At 42.5% G+C, this 20425-nt stretch overlaps 1 protein-coding gene across 4 annotated transcripts in view; it reads right to left on the reverse strand.

Annotated features, from left to right (window-relative positions):
- The window catches only part of CSMD1 (CUB and Sushi multiple domains 1), a 2000616-nt gene that overhangs the window by 457937 nt on the left and 1522254 nt on the right, over window positions 1-20425 (reverse strand). For all 4 annotated transcript variants that reach the window (XM_073336216.1, XM_073336215.1, XM_073336217.1 and 1 more), the window contains exons 19-20: window positions 17602-17718; window positions 6439-6654 (exon numbers count right to left, since the gene is read on the reverse strand). In XM_073336216.1, the coding sequence (XP_073192317.1) occupies window positions 6439-6654; window positions 17602-17718 (333 nt within the window). The remainder of the gene's footprint in view (window positions 1-6438; window positions 6655-17601; window positions 17719-20425) is intronic.

The raw sequence follows: 20425 nt of genomic DNA on the forward strand, positions 1-20425 counted from the left end.
AAATAATTGAGAACAAATGAAAATTACAGCTTTGGTATAAAATACTTGGAAAGCATATTTTCTACAGATGTTCATAATCCAAGTCTATTTAACAGTGGCTTCACTCAAAATATTGCTTGATTCTTCCAGCCTGCTCCTTTTCTTTTCTTTACGGTCTGATGTACAGCAATGTGGGTGGGATATGTAGATACCTAGTTACACTGATTTTCTTAACTTCAGAGACTTTAATCACCTTCAAACCACGAGAGGTTCATTACAATTTGTTTGTATCTCTTGTAGATAACTCATTATCGTGCAATTCAGTTGAACTACCAAACACTAGGGATGAACTTCATAGTTTGCAAACCAATAGTAAAATGGAAAGAGCTTACTAAAATCTAATGAAAGATCAAATTGATGTAGAGATGCATCACCACATTTTCCAAAGATGTGCCTGAGTTTCATGCACAAAGAGTGGAACGGCACTCCTAATCAGGTGAACAACTGCCCTTGAATGCTCTTGAAAATCATGAATGCTGTCACTTAATCAGAAACAATTGTACACCTAAATAAAAAAAAAAAATGCCTGGGGTCTGATTCTCCTGTCACCTACACTGTAAATCGGGAATAATTTCATGCAAAACAGTGGAACTACAATAGTGTAAAACTGGTGTAAGGGAAAGTAAAATCAGGCTACTGGATAGGCCTCTGTAAGTATATAATTGCTCTTTCAGCATAACTAGCTGTTAACTGCACAGGCCCACACAGAACCATGTACTGCACTAAAACTTTCATTGTTGTCAAAGGGAATTGTGATCACAGATCAAGGAGAGTATATAGTTCTTAGTTATTTAATTTGCACTTGTAAAAAATTAGGATTTATTTTGAAAGAACTATACTTTGTTCTTTCAGTCCTACAAATCCAATTACTGAGGAGATAGACTGGGTTTTGAAATAAACTCTGAACACATTTTCTTTAGTGTTTTTTTTAACTTCCTTTTAATTACATTTCTACAAAGTTGAAAAGACAATCACAAATATAAAACCCTGTCAACTGAGATAATATACATACAACAAAACAGACCTTAAAGAAAAAAAGTATAACATGAAAAATGTAAATCATACCTAACAAATTGTAATATGATGACTATACCTTCTCAGTGTCTAACCAGTTAATAACAAATAGGTCTTATTTAGATAAGAATAGATAGCATTCTTAGTCCTAGATAGAGTTGTGAATTCAAATTATAACTTGAGTAAAAGTTTAAGTAAATATAAAATGGATATCAAATCAATCTACATAAATCCAAAAACTTTGATGTTTTAATTGCATGCAGTTGCACTGAGTAAAAAATTTAGCAACACGGCATCCACTCCTGTGTGATGGGGTGTAAATACCCCACACTGGGTCCAAATAGGTTAAAGGACAACACTGAGACCAGGTAGCCCTACCCTACCAAACCAGCAAAGAATGTTCCAGCTGAAGAGGAAGCTTAAACAGGAGCAACCCAGCTCAGACCTATTCTGAGGGCTCCCAAACAAGGGTTCCAAAGAAGCATCTCTGTGAGCAATAGGACTGCCTACTGAGTCTGATTGGAGCTGAAGGTTTAGTTGTCTTTTCTTTTTATTTTATCTTGTATTGGACCTGAAGCCATAGGGAGAGACAGATGTTTGGAAGTGACCTGCAGAGGTAACTCTGAGGACACTCCAAGGTGTTGGACATTGATTGGCTCTCAAAGGGCCCTGGGTCGAAGTCTGGTGGAGTCCAGGGGGGTGGCCTCCCTTACAAACTTCCCCTGCTGCAGTAAGGGCACAAGCCTCATTCCCACCCCATTCTCCTTCTGGTAAGAAGAGGACAAGGATGCTGAAAACCCAAAGTGTAGCTAAGCCCATACACTGGTGGAATTGGATTGAAAGACCTTCATGCTGGGAGTTGAAGTTGGATACTAGATGTGTAACCCACTAGGCCACCTGGTCCTCTGAGGCTTTCTGTTACAACCTGACATTAGGAATACAGACAAAGTTATTTTTTCTTCCTTTACCTTTCTTCCCTGATAAAATGTTTTTAAAGTGTACATTTGGGAAATAAACAATCCTTAATTATTTATTTTTCTTAATATTGGTAAAGTGTTAAAAAGTGATTTAAAGAATAAATGTTGTTACTACAGTACAACACAATTAATATTTCTGCCTAAGTAGAAAGAGAGGTAGGTTTCCACCTATGTGCCTTTTGTTTTGGTGGCAGATACCACAGTATGAGTAATAGAATAATTGAAATTAGAAACAGAAAACATCTATTAGACCACTTAGTTCATCTATTAGGGATATTCTTTAGAGTGTATTACTGTGCATATTTATGTCACTATATAAATACGATATTTAACATGCAAAAAAAAAAGACGATATCTCAGATATACTGCTACGGACAAAGAATCCACACTATAGTTTGTATTGGAGGGCTGCAATTGATAAGGTGCCCTTAAGCCATATTTTGGGCTTCTGTGATCCTGGGTCAGAAGTACACCAGACTTGTCACCCAATGTAAGTTTAGGAACTAAAAAGTGTCCTATAATTCCCCTATACTAGGGAAAACATTCTGTGGCCAGCTATGCTAGCTTCAGGATCCATTTTTGCTGGTAGTGCAGAGGAGAGTGGCAACAGCCTAGCATCTGGCTGAAAAACTTACAGTTTAAGGGCTTAATCTTGTAAAGTGCTGAGCTCTCTAGCCCCAATTCAACAAAGCACTTAAGAACATGCTTTAACCATTTGTCTAGTCCCCTCAACTTCAGTGTTGTGTGTACTTATGCACATTGCACGGACAGGGCTAGAGTTGCTCACCACTTTGCTAACAAAAAATGGGTAACAGGCACAATGGAGAACAAGTGAACACATAAATTACTACATGGCTCAGACAATCTTCTATCTAGTCTGCTGTGCTATCCCTGTGACTGGTCAGCATTTAATGTTTGGGAGACTTCTGGATCAGCTCCTCTAGGTCAGGGGTGATGTAACACCCCCCATGCTCAACCACCACTATCCCCCCCACCCCAAGTTAATATATTACTTAAATTGTGAAGAATGGTGGTTAATATTCCATGTACATTTTTATCCTAGCCAATGTAACTACCAGTCAAATGCTTACTATTTATATAAATGACTTAATCCTATTCTGAAATCTACTTATTTTTCTCAATAATGCCTCATAGCAATGAGTTCTACAAGTGAATTAGTGTTATGTAATTTAAGAATTTTTAGTTTTAAATTTCCTTTCTTTTAATTAATTGGGTGTTCCCTTATTCTTGTATTCCAGGAAAAGGTAAATAGGGGTACTTAACTAACTTTCTCTATACCTCCCATTATTCTGTGTATTTTATTTGTCTCCTCTGTGATCAGAATAAGAGTGAAAGAAATAAACCACTCAACTCAGTCAGTTTGTGATGCATGTGTCATAGATGTTCCATGAACTCTATTTTGTGTCATTAATTTAATGTGTTTGAAATACAGTTCTTTGAGATGACAGTTCTTGTTTTGCCATGCTCAATTTTAAATTACTCAAGGAAGAGAACTTCTGAATTCTTTTATTTTTTGGTGTTGTTTTTGAATTGTGTCCCCACCTAGCTCCTAACTGAGGACTGATAGATTTACAGAGAAAAAGAAGAGACTTTAGGCCAAAGGCTATGTCTACACTATGGACCTTACAGCGGCACAGCTGCACCACTGCAGCTGTGCCAGTGTAAGGTCTCTCATGTAGCTGCTCTGTACCAGCAGTAGAGAGCTCTCCTGCCAGCATAATTAGACTACCCATAACGAGCGGCAGTAGCTACGTCAGCAGGAGAGCATCTCCCAACGACATAACGCTGTCCACACTGACGCTTTTGTCAGTGAAACTTTTGTTGGGGGGGGGTGTTTTTTCATAGCCCTGACAGACAAAAGTTTTACCGACAAAAGTGCTAGTGTTGACGAAGCTTAATCCTCCACTTTCTCCCACCTTGGGAATGCATCTGTTCATTGTCATTGCACAGTGGGTGAAAGATGCTACCAAATAACAATGGGGATATCGCCTTAAATACTTATTGTTTTCCAGGGGGAAAGAATAGATTTACATGCCAATTGGACACATAGGCACCGACTCCAGGGAAAAATTAGTGGATGCACCACATCCACCGGCAGCCAAGCTCCCCACTCCTCGCCTCCTTCTCCCTCCTAAGCGTACTGCCCCCCCCCCAGCCCCTCCACCCCACCGCCTAACAGCTGTTTGGCAGCGCTTAGGACTTTCTGGGAGGGAGGGGAAGGAGCGGGGACCCAGAACACTCATGGGAGGAAACGGAGAACAGGTGGGGAAGGGGCGGGGACTTGGGGGAAAGGGGGTGGAATGAGGCTCGAAGGGGGTGTGGCTGGGATGAGAAAAGGCAGGGTGGGGTGGAGACTTTGGGGAAGGGGTGGAATGGGGCTAGGGCGAGGGTGGGGCAGGGATGGGAAGAGGTGGGGCCAGGGGCAAGGGTCAAGCACGCACAGGACAGAGGGGAAGTCGGTGCCTATGGCTGGACAGCACCAATGAAGATGCAAATGGGGGAGAAATATATAGTCATAATTAGCAAGAGTGATATTTTGCAGCATAAACAAAATCTATTTCCTGATTGTTATAAAGATCAGATGATATTTTGCTTGTACATTTTGCCTATTTGCATGTGCAACAGTGTACATAAAACATTCATATTTCCAGTTTTACTAGTCATTTATATTGCACATATTAATTTATCTCTGCAACCTGCATACTGAAATTGCAATTTTTAAAAGTTAAGTTCAATGGGAAGTCAAAATAACCCCTCCAGGACATTTTTTCCCCTAGAGAGGAACTGAAAAATAAACTTAGCAGTACAGTCACTTTGTAGTCAAAGAAAAAAATGCTTTTGAAAGTAGAATACAGCAAAACAGCTCACATGTGGCAGATCAAAACTGCAAAAGTGATTGCTTTGCATGCTTAATACATCATTTTCTATTTGTGTTCTAGACTTCCATCACCTCTGTCAGTTCAGTTTTTAGTGATGCTGGAGAAAACTGCTGTCTCAGCTCATTCAGTTCGAACTGTTCTCTTTTCAGTAAACAATTCTCACTTTGCAGAAGTACATTTTACTTGCCTGAAAGTGAGGAAATAGTATTCTTAAACTCCGTCGTTTGTCCTCTAAAATGCATATTTATGATATTATTGCTACCTATCTAATTCTGGTGTATTGGCTGAAGAGAAGATGTGAGCCCTTTTTGTGAGTGAGAAAAACTTGAGATTTCATAAAACCATTACCCAAGAACCTTATTTTGTGTATTTATCTTCAAGTTCCTTTTGTGAATTATTTAAAAATAGATTGATCGATCACGTAAATAGTTCGATACACATTACAACATCTTACCACCGCTAACCTCTCGCTTGATTAACGCAGAGTATCTGCAATGGGTGAAATCAGTCACCTGACAAGTAAAGCTATTGCTGCTGCTGTAACCAACAAGTCTTTTGAACAAGAAATCCAGTCACTATATTTTATTTGAAAACAGCAAGGTGCATATGACTCTGTTGTAAATCAGAGAAGGAAAGGCATAATCTCTAGCTGGTCAGCTTGCTACATTTGAAAAATAATCAAGAATATTTGGGGCAGTAGCTCCCCTGTCACTAAATATTCAGATCCAAGAAGGGAGAACTAGCAGATTAAACAAGCACTGCTTTCTAGAGGGGTAAACATCATGCAGCTCTACGGGTTTATACATCCCAGAAGTGGGAATTGGCACCGAAAAATATTGAAGAATTTATCCGTTCCATCTGTGCACTCTTGTTACATCAATACAGAGTAAATATAAGCAACTGTGACTTATGGGGTTTAAATTCCACTCAAATATTAGTTGATATAATTACCAGAACTTCTAGATACATTAAAGCCTGATAATTCAAACATTCTTTTTTATTTTTACATAATACATGGATACCAATCCCAGACCATTTTTGGCATGAGGGTCTGCTCCATTACTCCCACCTGTTGCTGTTACCTTTCTGACATACTTTCTTCCGTTTATTGCTCACACATTTATCCCCTGCTTTACACCTCTGCCAGTGATGGTTCTCTCCCTCAGCTGCACCCTTTCTCTCCGTTTCTCACCAGTTTTAATTGTCTGGCCAAGAGAGAGTTCATCCTTACTCCTGTAGCCCTAGGTGTTCACTGGAGCAGGTCACATCTCAAACAGCCTCCTCTTCACCAGTGAAGGCATCTCCCCCTCTGAGTCTGTTAGCCTTCTTTACACTTGCTAATTTTGAGGTAATTTATTCATTGTTGTTCTCTCTCCTATTTTGGAAACCAGGATTTATAAGCACCTGAAACAACTTCTTTTTATTGCTATTTAGTAACATTTGTTCTGACTAAAATGAAAAACGATTGAAGATATTTTCAAACCATTTGTTAGTCCTGAATTCTTTACCTGAAAATGTTACATTGAAACCTTCATAGGAGATTGAAAAGTCAGATATAAATCGAAGCTGTGCAGTGAAGTTTCCAAAGAGGCCAGCTTTAATTGTAGCGGGTAACACTGAGCCAGTTAATCTGGCCACTGGTTCTGTGAAGCTGCCATCTTCAGTGATGAGCAAATAGTCATGAGAACTCTCAAGGTGAAAGGTGTGAAAGACCAACTGTACTCCTGGAAGAAGAAGAAAAAAAAAGATGAGGGAGTGTTAAAAGTTAAGGTAGAGAATTGGAATGTAGGGTAGTTATTTGCTGCTGCAGCTGAGCTAGTTTTCTTTGTCTGGCTATACCAAAAGAAGGACAAGATATACTTGACATGGATTTAATGAGGCCACAACTTTATTATTAGATGTCTGGGACTACCCAGCAGATAGAAGTGTACAGTAAAGGCAACTCCATGTTCATTCAAATATATGCTTGTGGCTTCCACCAGCCCCCCTTCATTTTCCATCCAGGTTCCCCAACCAACCCATGGCTTGGACCTTACCATACACCCTCCCCTCTTAGGATGGTTCACGTGGGCTATAAGAAAGGGTACCAATCATAGGAGCCCCCAAACCTTCCCCCCATTCTGTTCCTTTAACCAGCACCTCCTTTTTAAGTCCTTCACCAGGCCATTTATCTGGTCACTGGATGCCTTCCCTATGGAGTAACTGCACTTGACATCTACCCCACGCTTACAAAATGAGTTGCAACATATAACTTAACCCCATTTTCTCCTCACTATAACATGTCCTCCCTGACATCTGCTCTGGGGAAGGCGAAAAAAAAACCCACTCCACTGAAGCCATTATAGTAGTGAGGGAAAAAATGGGGAAAAATAACTTAACCCCATTTTCTCCTCACTATAACAGGTCCTCCCTGACACCTTCTCAGCCCCCCTAAAAAGGAGAGACCAGTGCAATATCCATATCAGGTCCGAACCCAACCTGATATTAGCACCCCGAGAGGAGGGAGAGAGGGTGTTGCATTGAGAAAGGGCTTTTAATGCCCATGCTTGACCCTTTTAAAACCTTCCACACTTACATTCTCAGGGGATGAGTCAGTGTCACCAGGCTGACCGCCACCCACCCTTTTGCAGCAGCTTCTGATACATTTGCCCCCCTCAACCCATAAAGCATTGCTACCCCTCCTCTAGCAAACCCAGTCAATGTCCCTCCTGCTTCAGGTGAGATGCGGTTATTCACTTTACACACAGGTGATACAGACTGAAAACCTTCAAGAAATATGGAAGGAAAAACCTTTAACGACATGTTTAAAGGCAGATTTTCAGAAAGCCTATATACAATAGAAAAACAAGTAATATTTCAGAAATGCACATGCTAGAAAACTATAGACTATATATGTGTGGGTGCAGTTGGTGGGTATTGCTGTATTTGGGAAAAGAGCTTGTGGTCTAGTTGGCAGAGCACTAGACGGGAGCTATGAACTGATATTAATTCAAGTTCTGCCACTAGCTTGCTTGTTTTTGTGGACAACCCACACAACTTCCCTGGGATATTCATTTTCCCCGTTTGTATAACAGAAATAATAATATTACTTACCTCACAGGAAAATTGTAAGAATTAATTGTTAATTTATGTACAACATTTCGAAAAGCGGAAGCCATATACATAGGGTGTACAAAGCATTATTATTTCATGTACACAGGGTACTCATGTGTAACTGCATGAATACAATACGGTTGAATACCGGTATCTGAGTGCATGTCTGATGAGCGCACCCATATGCTCTATGTCCAAAGGATATCCATAAATACGATCAATCCGTTCAGGCGGGTCGGTTGATTTAAGGATTTTCAAGGTTGTCAAATGCTAAACGAATGTTCTGTACTTGGTCATTCTGAAACCCTTACTGGTTTAGTGGCTCCATGAAATCTGAATCAAGATCTCTAACACTGGCATTCCTACCACTACACATACCAAAAGGGTATTCATTTCCCTAATAGCCCTTTATCCTTAAATCTATACTTAAGCCCAAGGTGCTTGCCTACAGTGATCATCCTCTCAACTCCCTGGATGCAATTTGTTAGGTTTTGTGGAGGGAGGGAAGGGAAAAGGAAATGCTGAAAGAGTGCCTTTTTGGAATAATTACTGAAATGGTTAGGGACTGATGTCTCTTCTCTTTACAGTAAGGCTGTCATTAGCACTATGTGAGGCCAACTTCCAATTTACTAGACTACCCAGATATCCCCCCATTACCTAGAAATAAAAATATTTCATTATTGAAGTCAGTCCTTCCATTTCTGGCCTAAAGAGTCAATTGCTGACATTGTGTTATGATCATAGTCTATCCACTTTAAAAAATTTTTACTGCAGAGTCTGTACTACTGTTGGGACAATTATCTCCCCACTCCAGTGTTTTACAAATGTTTGCAAAATTTATAGTCTTGAATTAGTTTGAAACACAAAAAATCCTTTCTGCTGCTCAGTATGAGGGAAATAAAATCAGAAAGCTACTCTGAAATGATATCAACTTTAACAGGTTAGTTCAAATATTCAATTATGGAATTATCTCCAAGGGTGGCCTCTTATTGATAAAAGTGTCTATAATTCACCTAGAAGAGTTGTCATTCAGTTGAAGACTAATGTGAATTAGCACAAACCCGCTCCCCAACAGTTTATGGCCTTACTGGTTTGGTATTTATTTATTTAAATAGCAACCAATGCATTTATTTTTATGCCAATTAAAAATTGCTCTTTTTAATAATTTAAACTTGGGTTTTCTACATCACAAACCAGCACCCTAACCCCAGGGTTATAGAGAAAGAGTCAGCATTTCTGTGTCTGCTTCTCTTTCTTTCCCCTTCTCCTCACAACAAAAGATTTGTGGAAACTGATACAGCTTTGACAAAACAGGATAGTTTGACAAAAAGGTTCTGAATAGCTCTACTAAGAAGTCACCTCTCAGTCTTCTCTTGATAGGCTACACAGCTGAGATCAAGTCTGTCACTGTAAGACATTTTCTCCTTGAATAATTTTTGTGGCTCTTTTCTGCACCTGCTCCAATTTTACAGCATCCTTTTAAAAATATGGACACCAGAACTGGACTTGGTCTTCCAGGACTGGTCTCAACAATGCCATATACAAAGGTAAAATCACCTCCGAGCTCCTACTCCCTGTTTATCCCAAAGATTGCATTAGCCCTTTTTTCCCCCAGCATCACACTAGAAGTTCATGTTGAGTTGCCTGTCTACTAAATCCCCCCTAAATCCTTTTCAGAGTGACTGCTTTCCAGGATACAGTCCCCTATTCTGTAGATACAGCCTACATTCCTTGTACCTGGATGTTTAACTTTTCATTGGGCTGTATTAGAAAAAAATGCTATTTGAATGGGCCCAGCTTACAAAGCAATCAAGATGGCTCTGTACGACTGTCCTGCTTTCCAATTATTTTCCACACCACAAATCTTTGTGTCATCCAGAAATTTTATCAGCTGTGATTTTATATTTATTTCCAGATCATTGATGAAAATGTGGAATAGTGTCTGGCCTAGTACTGATCCCTGTAGAACCCCACTAAACATTTGATGACAGTTCCCCATTGACAACCACTTTTTGAGATCTCTCAGTTAGCCAATAATAGAAACATTTTATGTATGCTTTATTGATATTGTAAAGTGCTAATATTTTAATTGAAATATCATGCAGTACTAAGTAGAATGCCTTACAAAACCTTAGTATATCAATGCAGTTGCTTTCATCAACCAAACTTGTAATCTCAAAGAAAGAAATCAGGTTTGCTTAAAAATACCTATTTACTATAAAATCCTGTTGACAGACATTAAAGAATTAAAGGATAGGAATATATGTATCAATTGAATTCTATATCAGTGTTTCCATTATGTTGCCTGAAGAGTGATGTCAAGCTAAAAAACGGTTACCTACATTCCTTTAACTGTTGTTCTTCGAGATGTGTTGCTTGTGTCCATTCCAAGTAGGTGTGTGCGTGCCACATAGACAGTTGTTGGAGGGTTTTCCCCCTAGCAGTAACTATCGGGTTGGCTGTGGAGCTCTCTGGGGTTGCATCTTCATGGCGGTGAATATAAGTCCCTATATACTCACTGCCTCTTCAGTTCCTTCTTGCTGGATACTCCAGCAGAGGGGCAGGTGGGTGAGTCTTGGAATGGACAGGAGCAACACATCTCAAAGAACAGTTACGAGAAAGTAGGTAACTGTTTTTTCTTCAAGTGCTTGCACATGTCAATTCCAAGTAGGTGACTCCCAAGCATCTTCTAGAAAAGAGGTGGGCAAACTACGGCCCGCGGGCCACATCCGGCCCATGGGACCATCCTGCCTGCCCCTTGAGCTCCTGGCCAGAGAGGCTAGCCCCCGGCCCCTACCCTGCTGTCCTCCCTCCCTTGCAGCTATGCTGCTGCATGGGCAGCATTCTGGGTGGCGGGGCTTCGCGCTCCTGCAGGGCAATGCGGCAGTGTGTCTGGCTCTGGCCAGGCGGCGCGGCTGCCAGACATGCAGCTCTGAGCGGGATGGTAAGGGGGCCAGGGGATTGGATAAGTGGCAGGGGGTCCCGGGGGCAGTCAGGGGACAGGGGGCAGTTGGATAGGGTGGAGGTTTGGGGGGGTGGTTAGGGGATGGGGAACAGGGGCGGTTGGATAGGCGTGGGAGTCCCAGTGGGCCTGTCGTGGGGTGGGGGGGGTGGATAGGGGTCAGGGCAATTAGGGGACAGGGAGCAGGGGGGTTGGATGGGGGTGGGGTCCTGGGGGGAGCAGTTAGGGGCGGGGGTGATCAGGGGACAAGGAGCGGGGTGGGGGGTTGGATGGGTCAGGGGTTCTGAGGGGGGCAGTCAGGGGGCAGGAAGTGGGCAGGGTCAGATAGGGGGCAGAGGCCAGGCTGTCTGGGGAGGCACAGCCTTCCCTACCTGGCCCTCCATACAGTTTTGCAACCCCGATGTGGCCCCCGGGCCAAAAAAAGTTTGCTCACCCGTGTCCTAGAAGGAGGGGTCAGAGATCAGCCGGTCACAGACTGCAGCACCACTCTGCCAAATGCTGCATCGTCTCTGGCCTGCTGCGTAATGGTGTACTATGATGTAAATGTGTGGATTGATGACCACATCATAGCTCTGAAGATGTCTTGAATGGGGACTTACAACAGGAATACCGCCGAGGATGCCTGCACCCTTGCGGAGTGTGCCATCAGTGTGGGGGTAGGTATCTTTGGTAGGTTGTAGCATGCCTTTATACAGGCCGTGATCCATGAACAGATTATTTGGGACAAAACTGGAAGCCCCTTCATCGGCTCCGCAATCGCAATGAAGAGTTGTGTTGATTTCCGAAACGGCTTTGTTCTTTCAATGTAAAATGTTAACACTCACCTGACATCCAGGGAGTGGAGCATTCACTCCCTGTTGCTAGTGTGTGCCTTAGGAAAGAACACTGGAAAAAATAGATCTGGGCTCACGTGGAATTGCAGCACTACCTTTGGGAGAAAATGTGGGTGTGGCCACAACTGCACTTTGTCCTTATAGAAGACAGTATATGGGTGCTCAGAAGTCAAGGCCTTAAGCTCAAACACCCTCATGGCTGAAGTTATAGTCAACAAGAACGCTGCTTTCCAGGAAAGGCAGAGAAGAGAGTATGTCACTAGGGGCTTGAAGGGAGGCCCCATCAGTCTTGAGAGTATGAGGCTGAGATCCCATGCAGGGACTGGCTGTCTTACTTGTGGGTACAGTCTAACTAATCCTTTGAGCAAGTGGCCAACCAGGGGGTTAGCAAAAACCAAGTGACTGGTTGAACTGGGATGGAAAGCTGAGAGAGCGGCCAGTTGCACCTTTATTGATGACACTGACAGACTTTGCTGTTTCAGGTGTAGTAAATAGTCCAGGATAAAGGGAATTGATGACTGTAAAGATGGAATGTCCTTTTGTAATGACCAAATAGAGAATCTCTTCCACTTAGCCAAATAAGTGGCCCTAGTGGCTGGTTTCCTGCTGCCAAGGAGAACTTCTCTAACAGGGTCTGAGCATGCGCGCTCCAAGGGATTTAGCCACGTAGTTTCCATGCCGTGAGGTGGAGAGACTCTAGATTGGGATGCTGGAGGCAGCCGTGGTCCTGCATGTTCAAGTTCTGGACTAGGGGCAGGGTTATCAGTGTATCCACCAACAGGTCTAGAAACATGGTGAAACTGTGCTGGCGTGGCCACACTGGTGTGATTCAGATAATTGATGCTCCCTCTCTTCTGACCTTCATCAGGACCTTGTGTACAAGCAGGAAAGGGTGTGAATGCATATAGCAGGTGGTCCTTCCAAGGGAAGAGAAAAGCATCTGAGAGGGAGCCTGGGCTGTGATTTAGGAAGGAGCAAAACAGGTGACACTTCCTATTGTGCTTTGTCACAAACAAATCTATCTGGGGAAATCCCCACTGTTGGAAGATGTTGTTCATGACATCCGGGCAGAGGGACCACTCATGATTGTGAAATGACCTGCTGAGATGATCGGCCAGTTCATTCTGAGAACCCAGAAGATACGATGCCTCTAGATGTATTGAGTGGGCAATGCAGAAGTCCCACAGCTTGAACACTTCCTGGCATAGGGGAGAGGAGCAAGCACCACCCTGTCTATTTATATAGAACGTTGCTGCCACCTGCCCTCCAGATGGGTTTGGAACATTTGGTAGGCAAGGCGAATTGCTGTTAGCTCTCTGATGTTGATGCGTAGCGAAAGTTCTGCCTGGGACCAGAGGCCTTGAGTTCTGAGTCTTCCTAAGTGCACCCCCCCATCCAATTGCCAGTGCATCTGTGACTAGAGACAACGAGGGTTGGGGCCTGGAGAAGGCAATTCCTGTACACACCGCTTGCGGGTTGAGCCACCACAGGAGGGACTCGATAACCAGAGGAGGAAGTATAACTATTTTGTCTATCTGGTCTCTGTTTGGCCTGTACACTGAGGCCAGCTAGGCCTGAAGAGGTTGGAACCGAAGTCTCGCATGATGTATTAAATATATACAAGTGGCCATATGACCAAGCAGCTTCAGGCAATTTCACACCATAGCAGTGGGATATCGTTGTAAGTCCTCTATGATGGTGCGCAAGGTCAGAAAATGTGATTCTGGAAGGAATGCTTTGGCTTGACCTGAGTCTAGCAGAGCTCTGATGAACTCTATCCTCTGGGAGAGCTCTGATGAACTCTATCCTCTGGGTGGGGGTTAAAGCTGACTTTGACACATTTGGTGTCAACTGGTTACAACCAACATGCACTTGGTGAACACCTGAGCACCCACCGATAGCCCAAAGGGGAGAACCATAAACTAATAATGGGTACTGTTGACCATGAAGCAGAGGAACCGCCTGTGGGATGGGACTATTGACATGTGAAAGTACATGTCTTTCAAGTCAAAGTCGGCATACCAGTCCCCTGGATCCAGGGAAGGAATAATGGAAGCCAGGGAGACCATGCAAAACTTCAGCTTTTTCATGAATCTGTTGAAGCTTCACAGATCTAAAATTGGCCTTAGCTCACGTTTGGCTTTTGGGATTAGGAAATTTCAGGAATAAAACCCCTTGCCCCTGAACTCCTGAGGGACCTCCTCTACTGCTCTGACTTCTAAAAGCACTTCCTCCTGCATGAGAAGTTGCTCATGAGAAGGTCCCTTAAGAGGGACAGGGAATGAGGGGTGGGAGGGAGAAAGGGAGCAGAATTGGAGAGAATATCCCAACTGTACCATGAGCAAGACCCACTGGTCTGAGGTGACTCAGGCCCAGGCATGGTAGAAATGGGATAGATGGTTCACTAAACAGAGAAAAGGACCTGGGATTTTGCCTGATGCATTGCCCCTGGGTGCACCTTCAAAAGATTTGCTTGGGGGCTGAAGACTGCCTCTCAAGCCCTGGCCTTGGTTCGAAGAGGGATGGTGTGCCCCGCTTCCTGCTGTAATCCTGTCTAGAATGAGCAGGGTAGAAGTGTGGTGGAGGCTGAGGTTTCAAATGCTTCCTTTGTGTGGTTGGTGTATGGAGGCCCAGAGATTTTAATGTTGCTCATCAGTCCTTGAGACTGTGGAGCTTAGCGTCTGTTTGCTCCAAGAACAAACCTGAGATGTTGAAGGGCAAGTCTTGGATTGTTTGCTGGACCTCGTACAGGAAGCCCAAAGACTGCAGCGAAGAGCTCCTTCGAGTGGCTATAGCGGTCAACATCGTGTGGGTTGCCAAGTCTGCAGAGTCCAGTGTGGCTTGCAAGGAGGTCCTTGCTATAACTTTACCTTCTTTGAGGATGGCTCCAAACTCTGACCAGGATTCAACTGGAAGCAACTCTTTAAACTTAGTCAGAGTGGTCCAAGAATTAAAATTGTAGCAGCTGAGGACCACTCTCTGGTTGGCAATCCAAAGCTGGAGCCTTCCAGTAGAGTAGACTTTTTAGATGAAGAGGTCCAGCTTCTTTTCCTCCTTAGATTTGGGCACCGGTCCCTGGTGTCCTTGCCTCTCTTTCTCATTTGCGGTCACCACAACTAGTGTGCCTGGATGAGGGTGGGTAAATAGGTACCCATACCCTATTGAGGGTACAAAGTACTTTCTCTCCACCCCTTTGGCTGTGGAGGGGACAAGAGGAGGAAGTGTCATAAGGTCTTAGTGGTGTTTTGGATGGTCTTAATCAGGGGTAAGGCCACCCTTGAAGGAGCCTTGGGTGTCAGAATATCCACTATGGGGTCAGTCTCCTCTGATACCTCCTCTGCCTGAAGGCCCAAGTTCTGTGCCACCCTCCGGTGTAGCTCCTGGTAGGCTCTGTTGTCCATAGCTGGCAACATGGCAGATAAGCCCACTACCGCCTTGTCTGGGGAGGATGAGGATGAGGCTCACCCTGAGATGATGTCTCTTGCATGGTGCTGGAGGTGGTACCAGCCTGGTCTCAGTGCCGGCTTGGGCGTCGGCCTCGGTGCCGGCCTAGACACCAGTCTTGGAGCCTTGTGGTGGTTCCCGGGCAATAGAGGATGTCAGAGGAGCCCAGCTTTCTGAGGCGACTGACAGAGATCTGGAGCCTGGCCTCTGGGCTTGGTGGTAGGGCCACAGGGTCCAGAAGGGCCACTGCGCTGGCACCTGCCATTGCGGTGGCCAGGGCATCAGAAGGGACTGCTGTCCCTACTCCTGCCTTGAATAGTGCCGAGACATATGACTCCAACTGAGTCTGAAGACAACTGCGATCTCTATTACCACGGCGTTGCCAAACGCGGCAGTGTCAGACAGGAGTGTTGAGGGGAGGGTGACCAGTGCTGCATCATGGTCAATTTACCCTTGGAAGGGACATTGCTGCTCTGCAGTGCCAATGTCGGGGACTGCAGAGCTGTCATAGCTATGGGGTCCCTGGCCGGCTCAAACATGTCCAGAGTAGACGGAAGATCCAGATTCTCCACGGGGCTCTCCCATGTGGGGGAATCCACCAATACCGGACTCGACTGACCTCTCTGCAAGGTTGGAGTCAATGCTGGCAGTTTAGCTGGAGCACGGGCTGAGTGTCCCAGCACGGGACACGCTCCGCTAGTGCTTTTGCATTCCACTGCTCTAACTGGGTGAACACTCCCTCTCAGCTCTCTTCTGCTTCTTGTGCAGCACCAGAGAATGTGAGCGGTGCCAGTATCTGGAGGGCTTTGGTGCCAGGGAGTGGTGGTGCTGAGGGTCTCTAAACCCACAGTCCTTTTTAGTGCTTCAGCCTCTCTCAGCGAGGCTGGTACGCTTCACAACTAAGTGTTGGGTTTCGGGTCCTATGCGGGCTGTGCAAGCTGGGGATGGATAGCTGACTCCATGAAGAGTAGCTTTAACCTAAACTCCCTCTTCTTTTTGGATCATCGGTGGAAGCCTTTCCATATCTTACAACTGTCTGTCCGGTGGGTTTCCCCCAAGCACTTTAAGCAAGAGTCATTTGGGTTGCCCTGGGGCATAGACTTCTGGCAGGACCTCCATGGTTTGAACCCTTGAGACTGAGGGCATGCCCCAGTCCTTGGGAGGGACTTATCTAACTAATTATAAAACTACTTGAAACACTAACCAACACTAAGTTAACTATTTACAGGTACAAAGAGAAAGTCCACTGGGGGATTGCTTACTGTAGCAAGAGAGAAGAAAGCAGTTCCAACGACTGTCATGGGCAGTAAGAAAGAACTGAAGAGGCAGTAGGTTGGCGGGGACCTATATACACCGTCATGAAGGCGCGACTTCAGGGGGCTCCACAGCCATCCCAACAGGTATTGCTAGGGGAAAAACCTTCCAACAACTGTGCATGTGGTGCACACGTACCTACCTGGAATCAACATGAGCAAGCACTCAAAGAAGAACTGGACTATAGTTACCTAGTCTTCAAACACATATTAAAAATGAACATGGGTGGGCCAAATCTGCTAGGACGTTTAGGGTAAAGTTATCCAGCCTGCTGATTTTAAAATATTTCTGTCCTGTAAATGTTGTTTAATGACCTCTTTAATTACAAATATATTGAAAGGTTCTTCAACTTCCTCATGTAATATGAATACTTCATCTTCCTTCTTTCCAAATAAAAAACAGAAATAGGTCTTGGAAACTTCTGCCTTTTCTGCATCATTATTAATGGTTTTACCCTCTCCCTCTAGTAATGGGCACATACCATCACTAGGATTTCTTTTGTTCCTCACACATTTAACTTTTTTCTTCTTATTGTACTTAGCTCCGCCAGACATGGATTTCTCCCTGATATCTTTAGCTCCCAGTATCAATTTAAAAAGTTACAAACAGAGAAATGCCATCAATTTGACTTTAAGCCCTTGCTACACTTGACCCAAAATGTATATTTTAATTGTACTCTTAATTAGCCACTGATGTTATTTTAATCTCTTTCCTCTTCCTGCTGCATCTCTATCTTCCTTCAAAATAAATGATAACATTCATAAACCACAAATATCTGACAAGGCTAGTACCACTAGTGTGTTTCAGGTCTGTCACTCTTAAAAGGAAACTTTTTTATCCCCCTTGTCAAAAGTTTTAACACAAAAAAAGTAAGGTCATTACCACATCTAAAAGTATTTATTTGGGGAAATTAATTACAGATTTCCTTTTTCCACAGATTAAAAAAAATCAATTTAATTCTGTCTGAAGCAGTTTTTTTAGTGATATACTGTTCTGTACATTTCCAATTCGTATTATATTCTTACCCTTGCCATGTGACACTTCAATAGTCCAAGTGCAGTTTAAAGAGTTTGGATAAAAATCAGGAAAACCCGGCGACAGAATGGTTCCACTCTTCCCATGAATATAGCCACCACACAGAGCTTAATAAGAAAGAAAGAGAATGTCATTATATTGGGCACTCTGCTGCAGAGACTAAAACTCAGATACTGCTATTGGTCATTTTTCCTTGATACATTTATCAGTACAGTGACCGGGAGACAAATTATGATTTATTTTAAGATAGTTACTTCTCAATGCACATTAGAATATCAGCAGATGTAATATATGTATGCTTGCATTAAGACACAGAGTTACCAGAGAGTGGCTGGTTTCCTTGGTACATTTTAGAGAGCACAGTTAAGTAGAAGAGTGATAAGGACAAGGATAAATACTGTACTGTAGGGTAACAAATGTGGCAACTGTTATCTTTTAATATAGATGGAGTAAAGTATCAAGTGTAACAAAAAGACACAAGAATACCAAACAACAGGTGCACCATACTGTGATATGAACCAATGAGGAATAGGATGGAACTTATCTTCAGTATGACCTACTTCAGAGTATGAAACCTTTCACATATAGTTGTAATGGATTATATATTTAAAGGGAAGAGTACTTCAGGCAGTTTGCATCACATTAAAACTTTTACAAGCTTTTTCAGAAAAATAATATGCCTTTTCCCTCCATGTTCTGCAGAAAAAAGATAGATATGGAGATTTTTCCACTTTTTCCAGAAATGTGAATAGTGCCATCATTACTAAGATATTTGTAGCTGAATATTCTCAAAGGCAAAAAACTAGACTAGAAAACATGTATACTAACATTTGTTAAAGTAGGCTTCTTAAATTTGCATGGCACATTAAGTATCATTTAAGATTTGTATTTATATGCAGGTGAATTGCTCATTGATCTCATAATTATACTGTGGTTGCCTCTGATGTCTATCTCTTTCTTGCTTTATTTTAAAATTTTAATAAACTAAATATTTAACAAATAATATGATAAAGCACTAGCTTGCTTTTTGTTTTCTGTCTGTTAAAACTGAACTAATTGTAGTAGATAAATAGTAGTAGCTAGATGAATATGTACAATAAATTTGCAGTGATAGTGTGCTTACAACACTGTAGCATTATAGCTGAAATGCCATTTTGACTTCTCCCCACTATCCTGAGATGTTGCTGAAGTTTTTTAATAATTCAATAAACATAAATTTATATATTTATGAACCTGTGCCATGGACCAGAATTGTGAGGACCTCTGACCACATTTAAACAGGCAAATGAGTTCAGATATGAAGAAGTGATCATTCTTATATTTATAAATATGTGGTAATAGTGAAATTGTTTTGGTATATTATATATGTGCCCACATACACACACATTCTCCCTCCCCCCGACTAAAAACTATATATAAGTGCAAAATTCCAACTCATCCTTAACTATGGAGCCACGGCTGAAAACTACATAAAGCATTACTTTCAATTATATTATTTGGGGGGATAGTTGACTATTGGGTCCCATTACATGGGGTTCTTTTTATTCTCTGCTTTATATTACAAAGAAGATGTACATTACCCTGTTTTATGGCATTTTCTATTAGCGTTTTCTTCTGTTTATTTCCTACCTGAAGTTGCAATCTGATGTCTATGAAATCATCAGTAGGTGGACTTGGGCAGGAAACAGTTCTCCTACCCTGCAAGAATTCTTGAGAGTTTGTAAAAGTTTCCCAACCTGAATTGGGATGAACAGTTGAAACCTCAATAAAAAATTCAAACTGAAAATCTGAAAATATTTCAGATAAGGTCATTAAAAACATTTGATTTAAATCATTTTGAAACATTTATTTTCATTCTCCCACTTTTGAAATTTTTTAAACAAATTTTTATCTTGAATTAACTTAATTTTCAAAATAAAAAGTAGTTTTGAACTGAAACTCAGTTTTTTTTAGAAAGACAAAAAGGGCCACTTTGACCAAAAAAAATATTTCAAAATAAGTAATTTGTTGAAAGTGACTCTTTTCCATGAACAGTTTTATGACAGATTGGCATTTTCCAATTTAAAAATGTTTTGTGGAAAAATCCTCAGCCAGCAGTATCACTAGTCTCTTTGATGTGGCAACCTTTTGCTTATTGTAATCAGTTTGATGTTGTTACCTAAATGTGCCACTCTTCCATAGATTCATAGATATTTAGGTCAGAAGGGACCGTTATGATCATCTAGTCTGACCTCCTGCACAACGCAGGCCTCAGAATTTCACCCACTACTCCTGCAAAAAACTTCACACCTATATCTGTGCTATTGAAGTCCTCAAATAATAGTTTAAAGACTTCAAGGAGCAGAGAATCCTCCAGCAAGTGACCCGTGCCCCATGCTGCAGAGGAAGGCGAAAAACCTCCAGGGCCTCTTCCAATCTGCCCTGGAGGAAAATTCCTTCCCGACCCCAAATATGGCGATCAGCTAAACCCTGAGCATATGGGCAAGATTCATCATACAGATACTACAGAAAATTCTTTCCTGGGTAACTCAGATCCCACCCCATCTAATATCCCATCACAGGCCATTGGGCCTATTTACCATGAATATTTAATGACCAAAACCATGTTATCCCATCATACCATCTCCTCCATAAACTTATCGAGTTTAATCTTAAAGCCAGATAGATCTTTTGCCCCCACTGCTTCCCTTGGAAGGCTATTCCAAAACTTCACTCCTCTGATGGTTAGAAACCTTCGTCTAATTTCTAGTGTAAATTTCCTGGTGGCCAGTTTATATCCATTTGTTCTTGTGTCCACATTGGTACTGAGCTTAA

The sequence above is a fragment of the Lepidochelys kempii genome, chromosome 3 (genome assembly GCF_965140265.1).
Source record: "Lepidochelys kempii isolate rLepKem1 chromosome 3, rLepKem1.hap2, whole genome shotgun sequence".
NCBI classification, from domain to species: Eukaryota; Metazoa; Chordata; order Testudines; family Cheloniidae; genus Lepidochelys; species Lepidochelys kempii.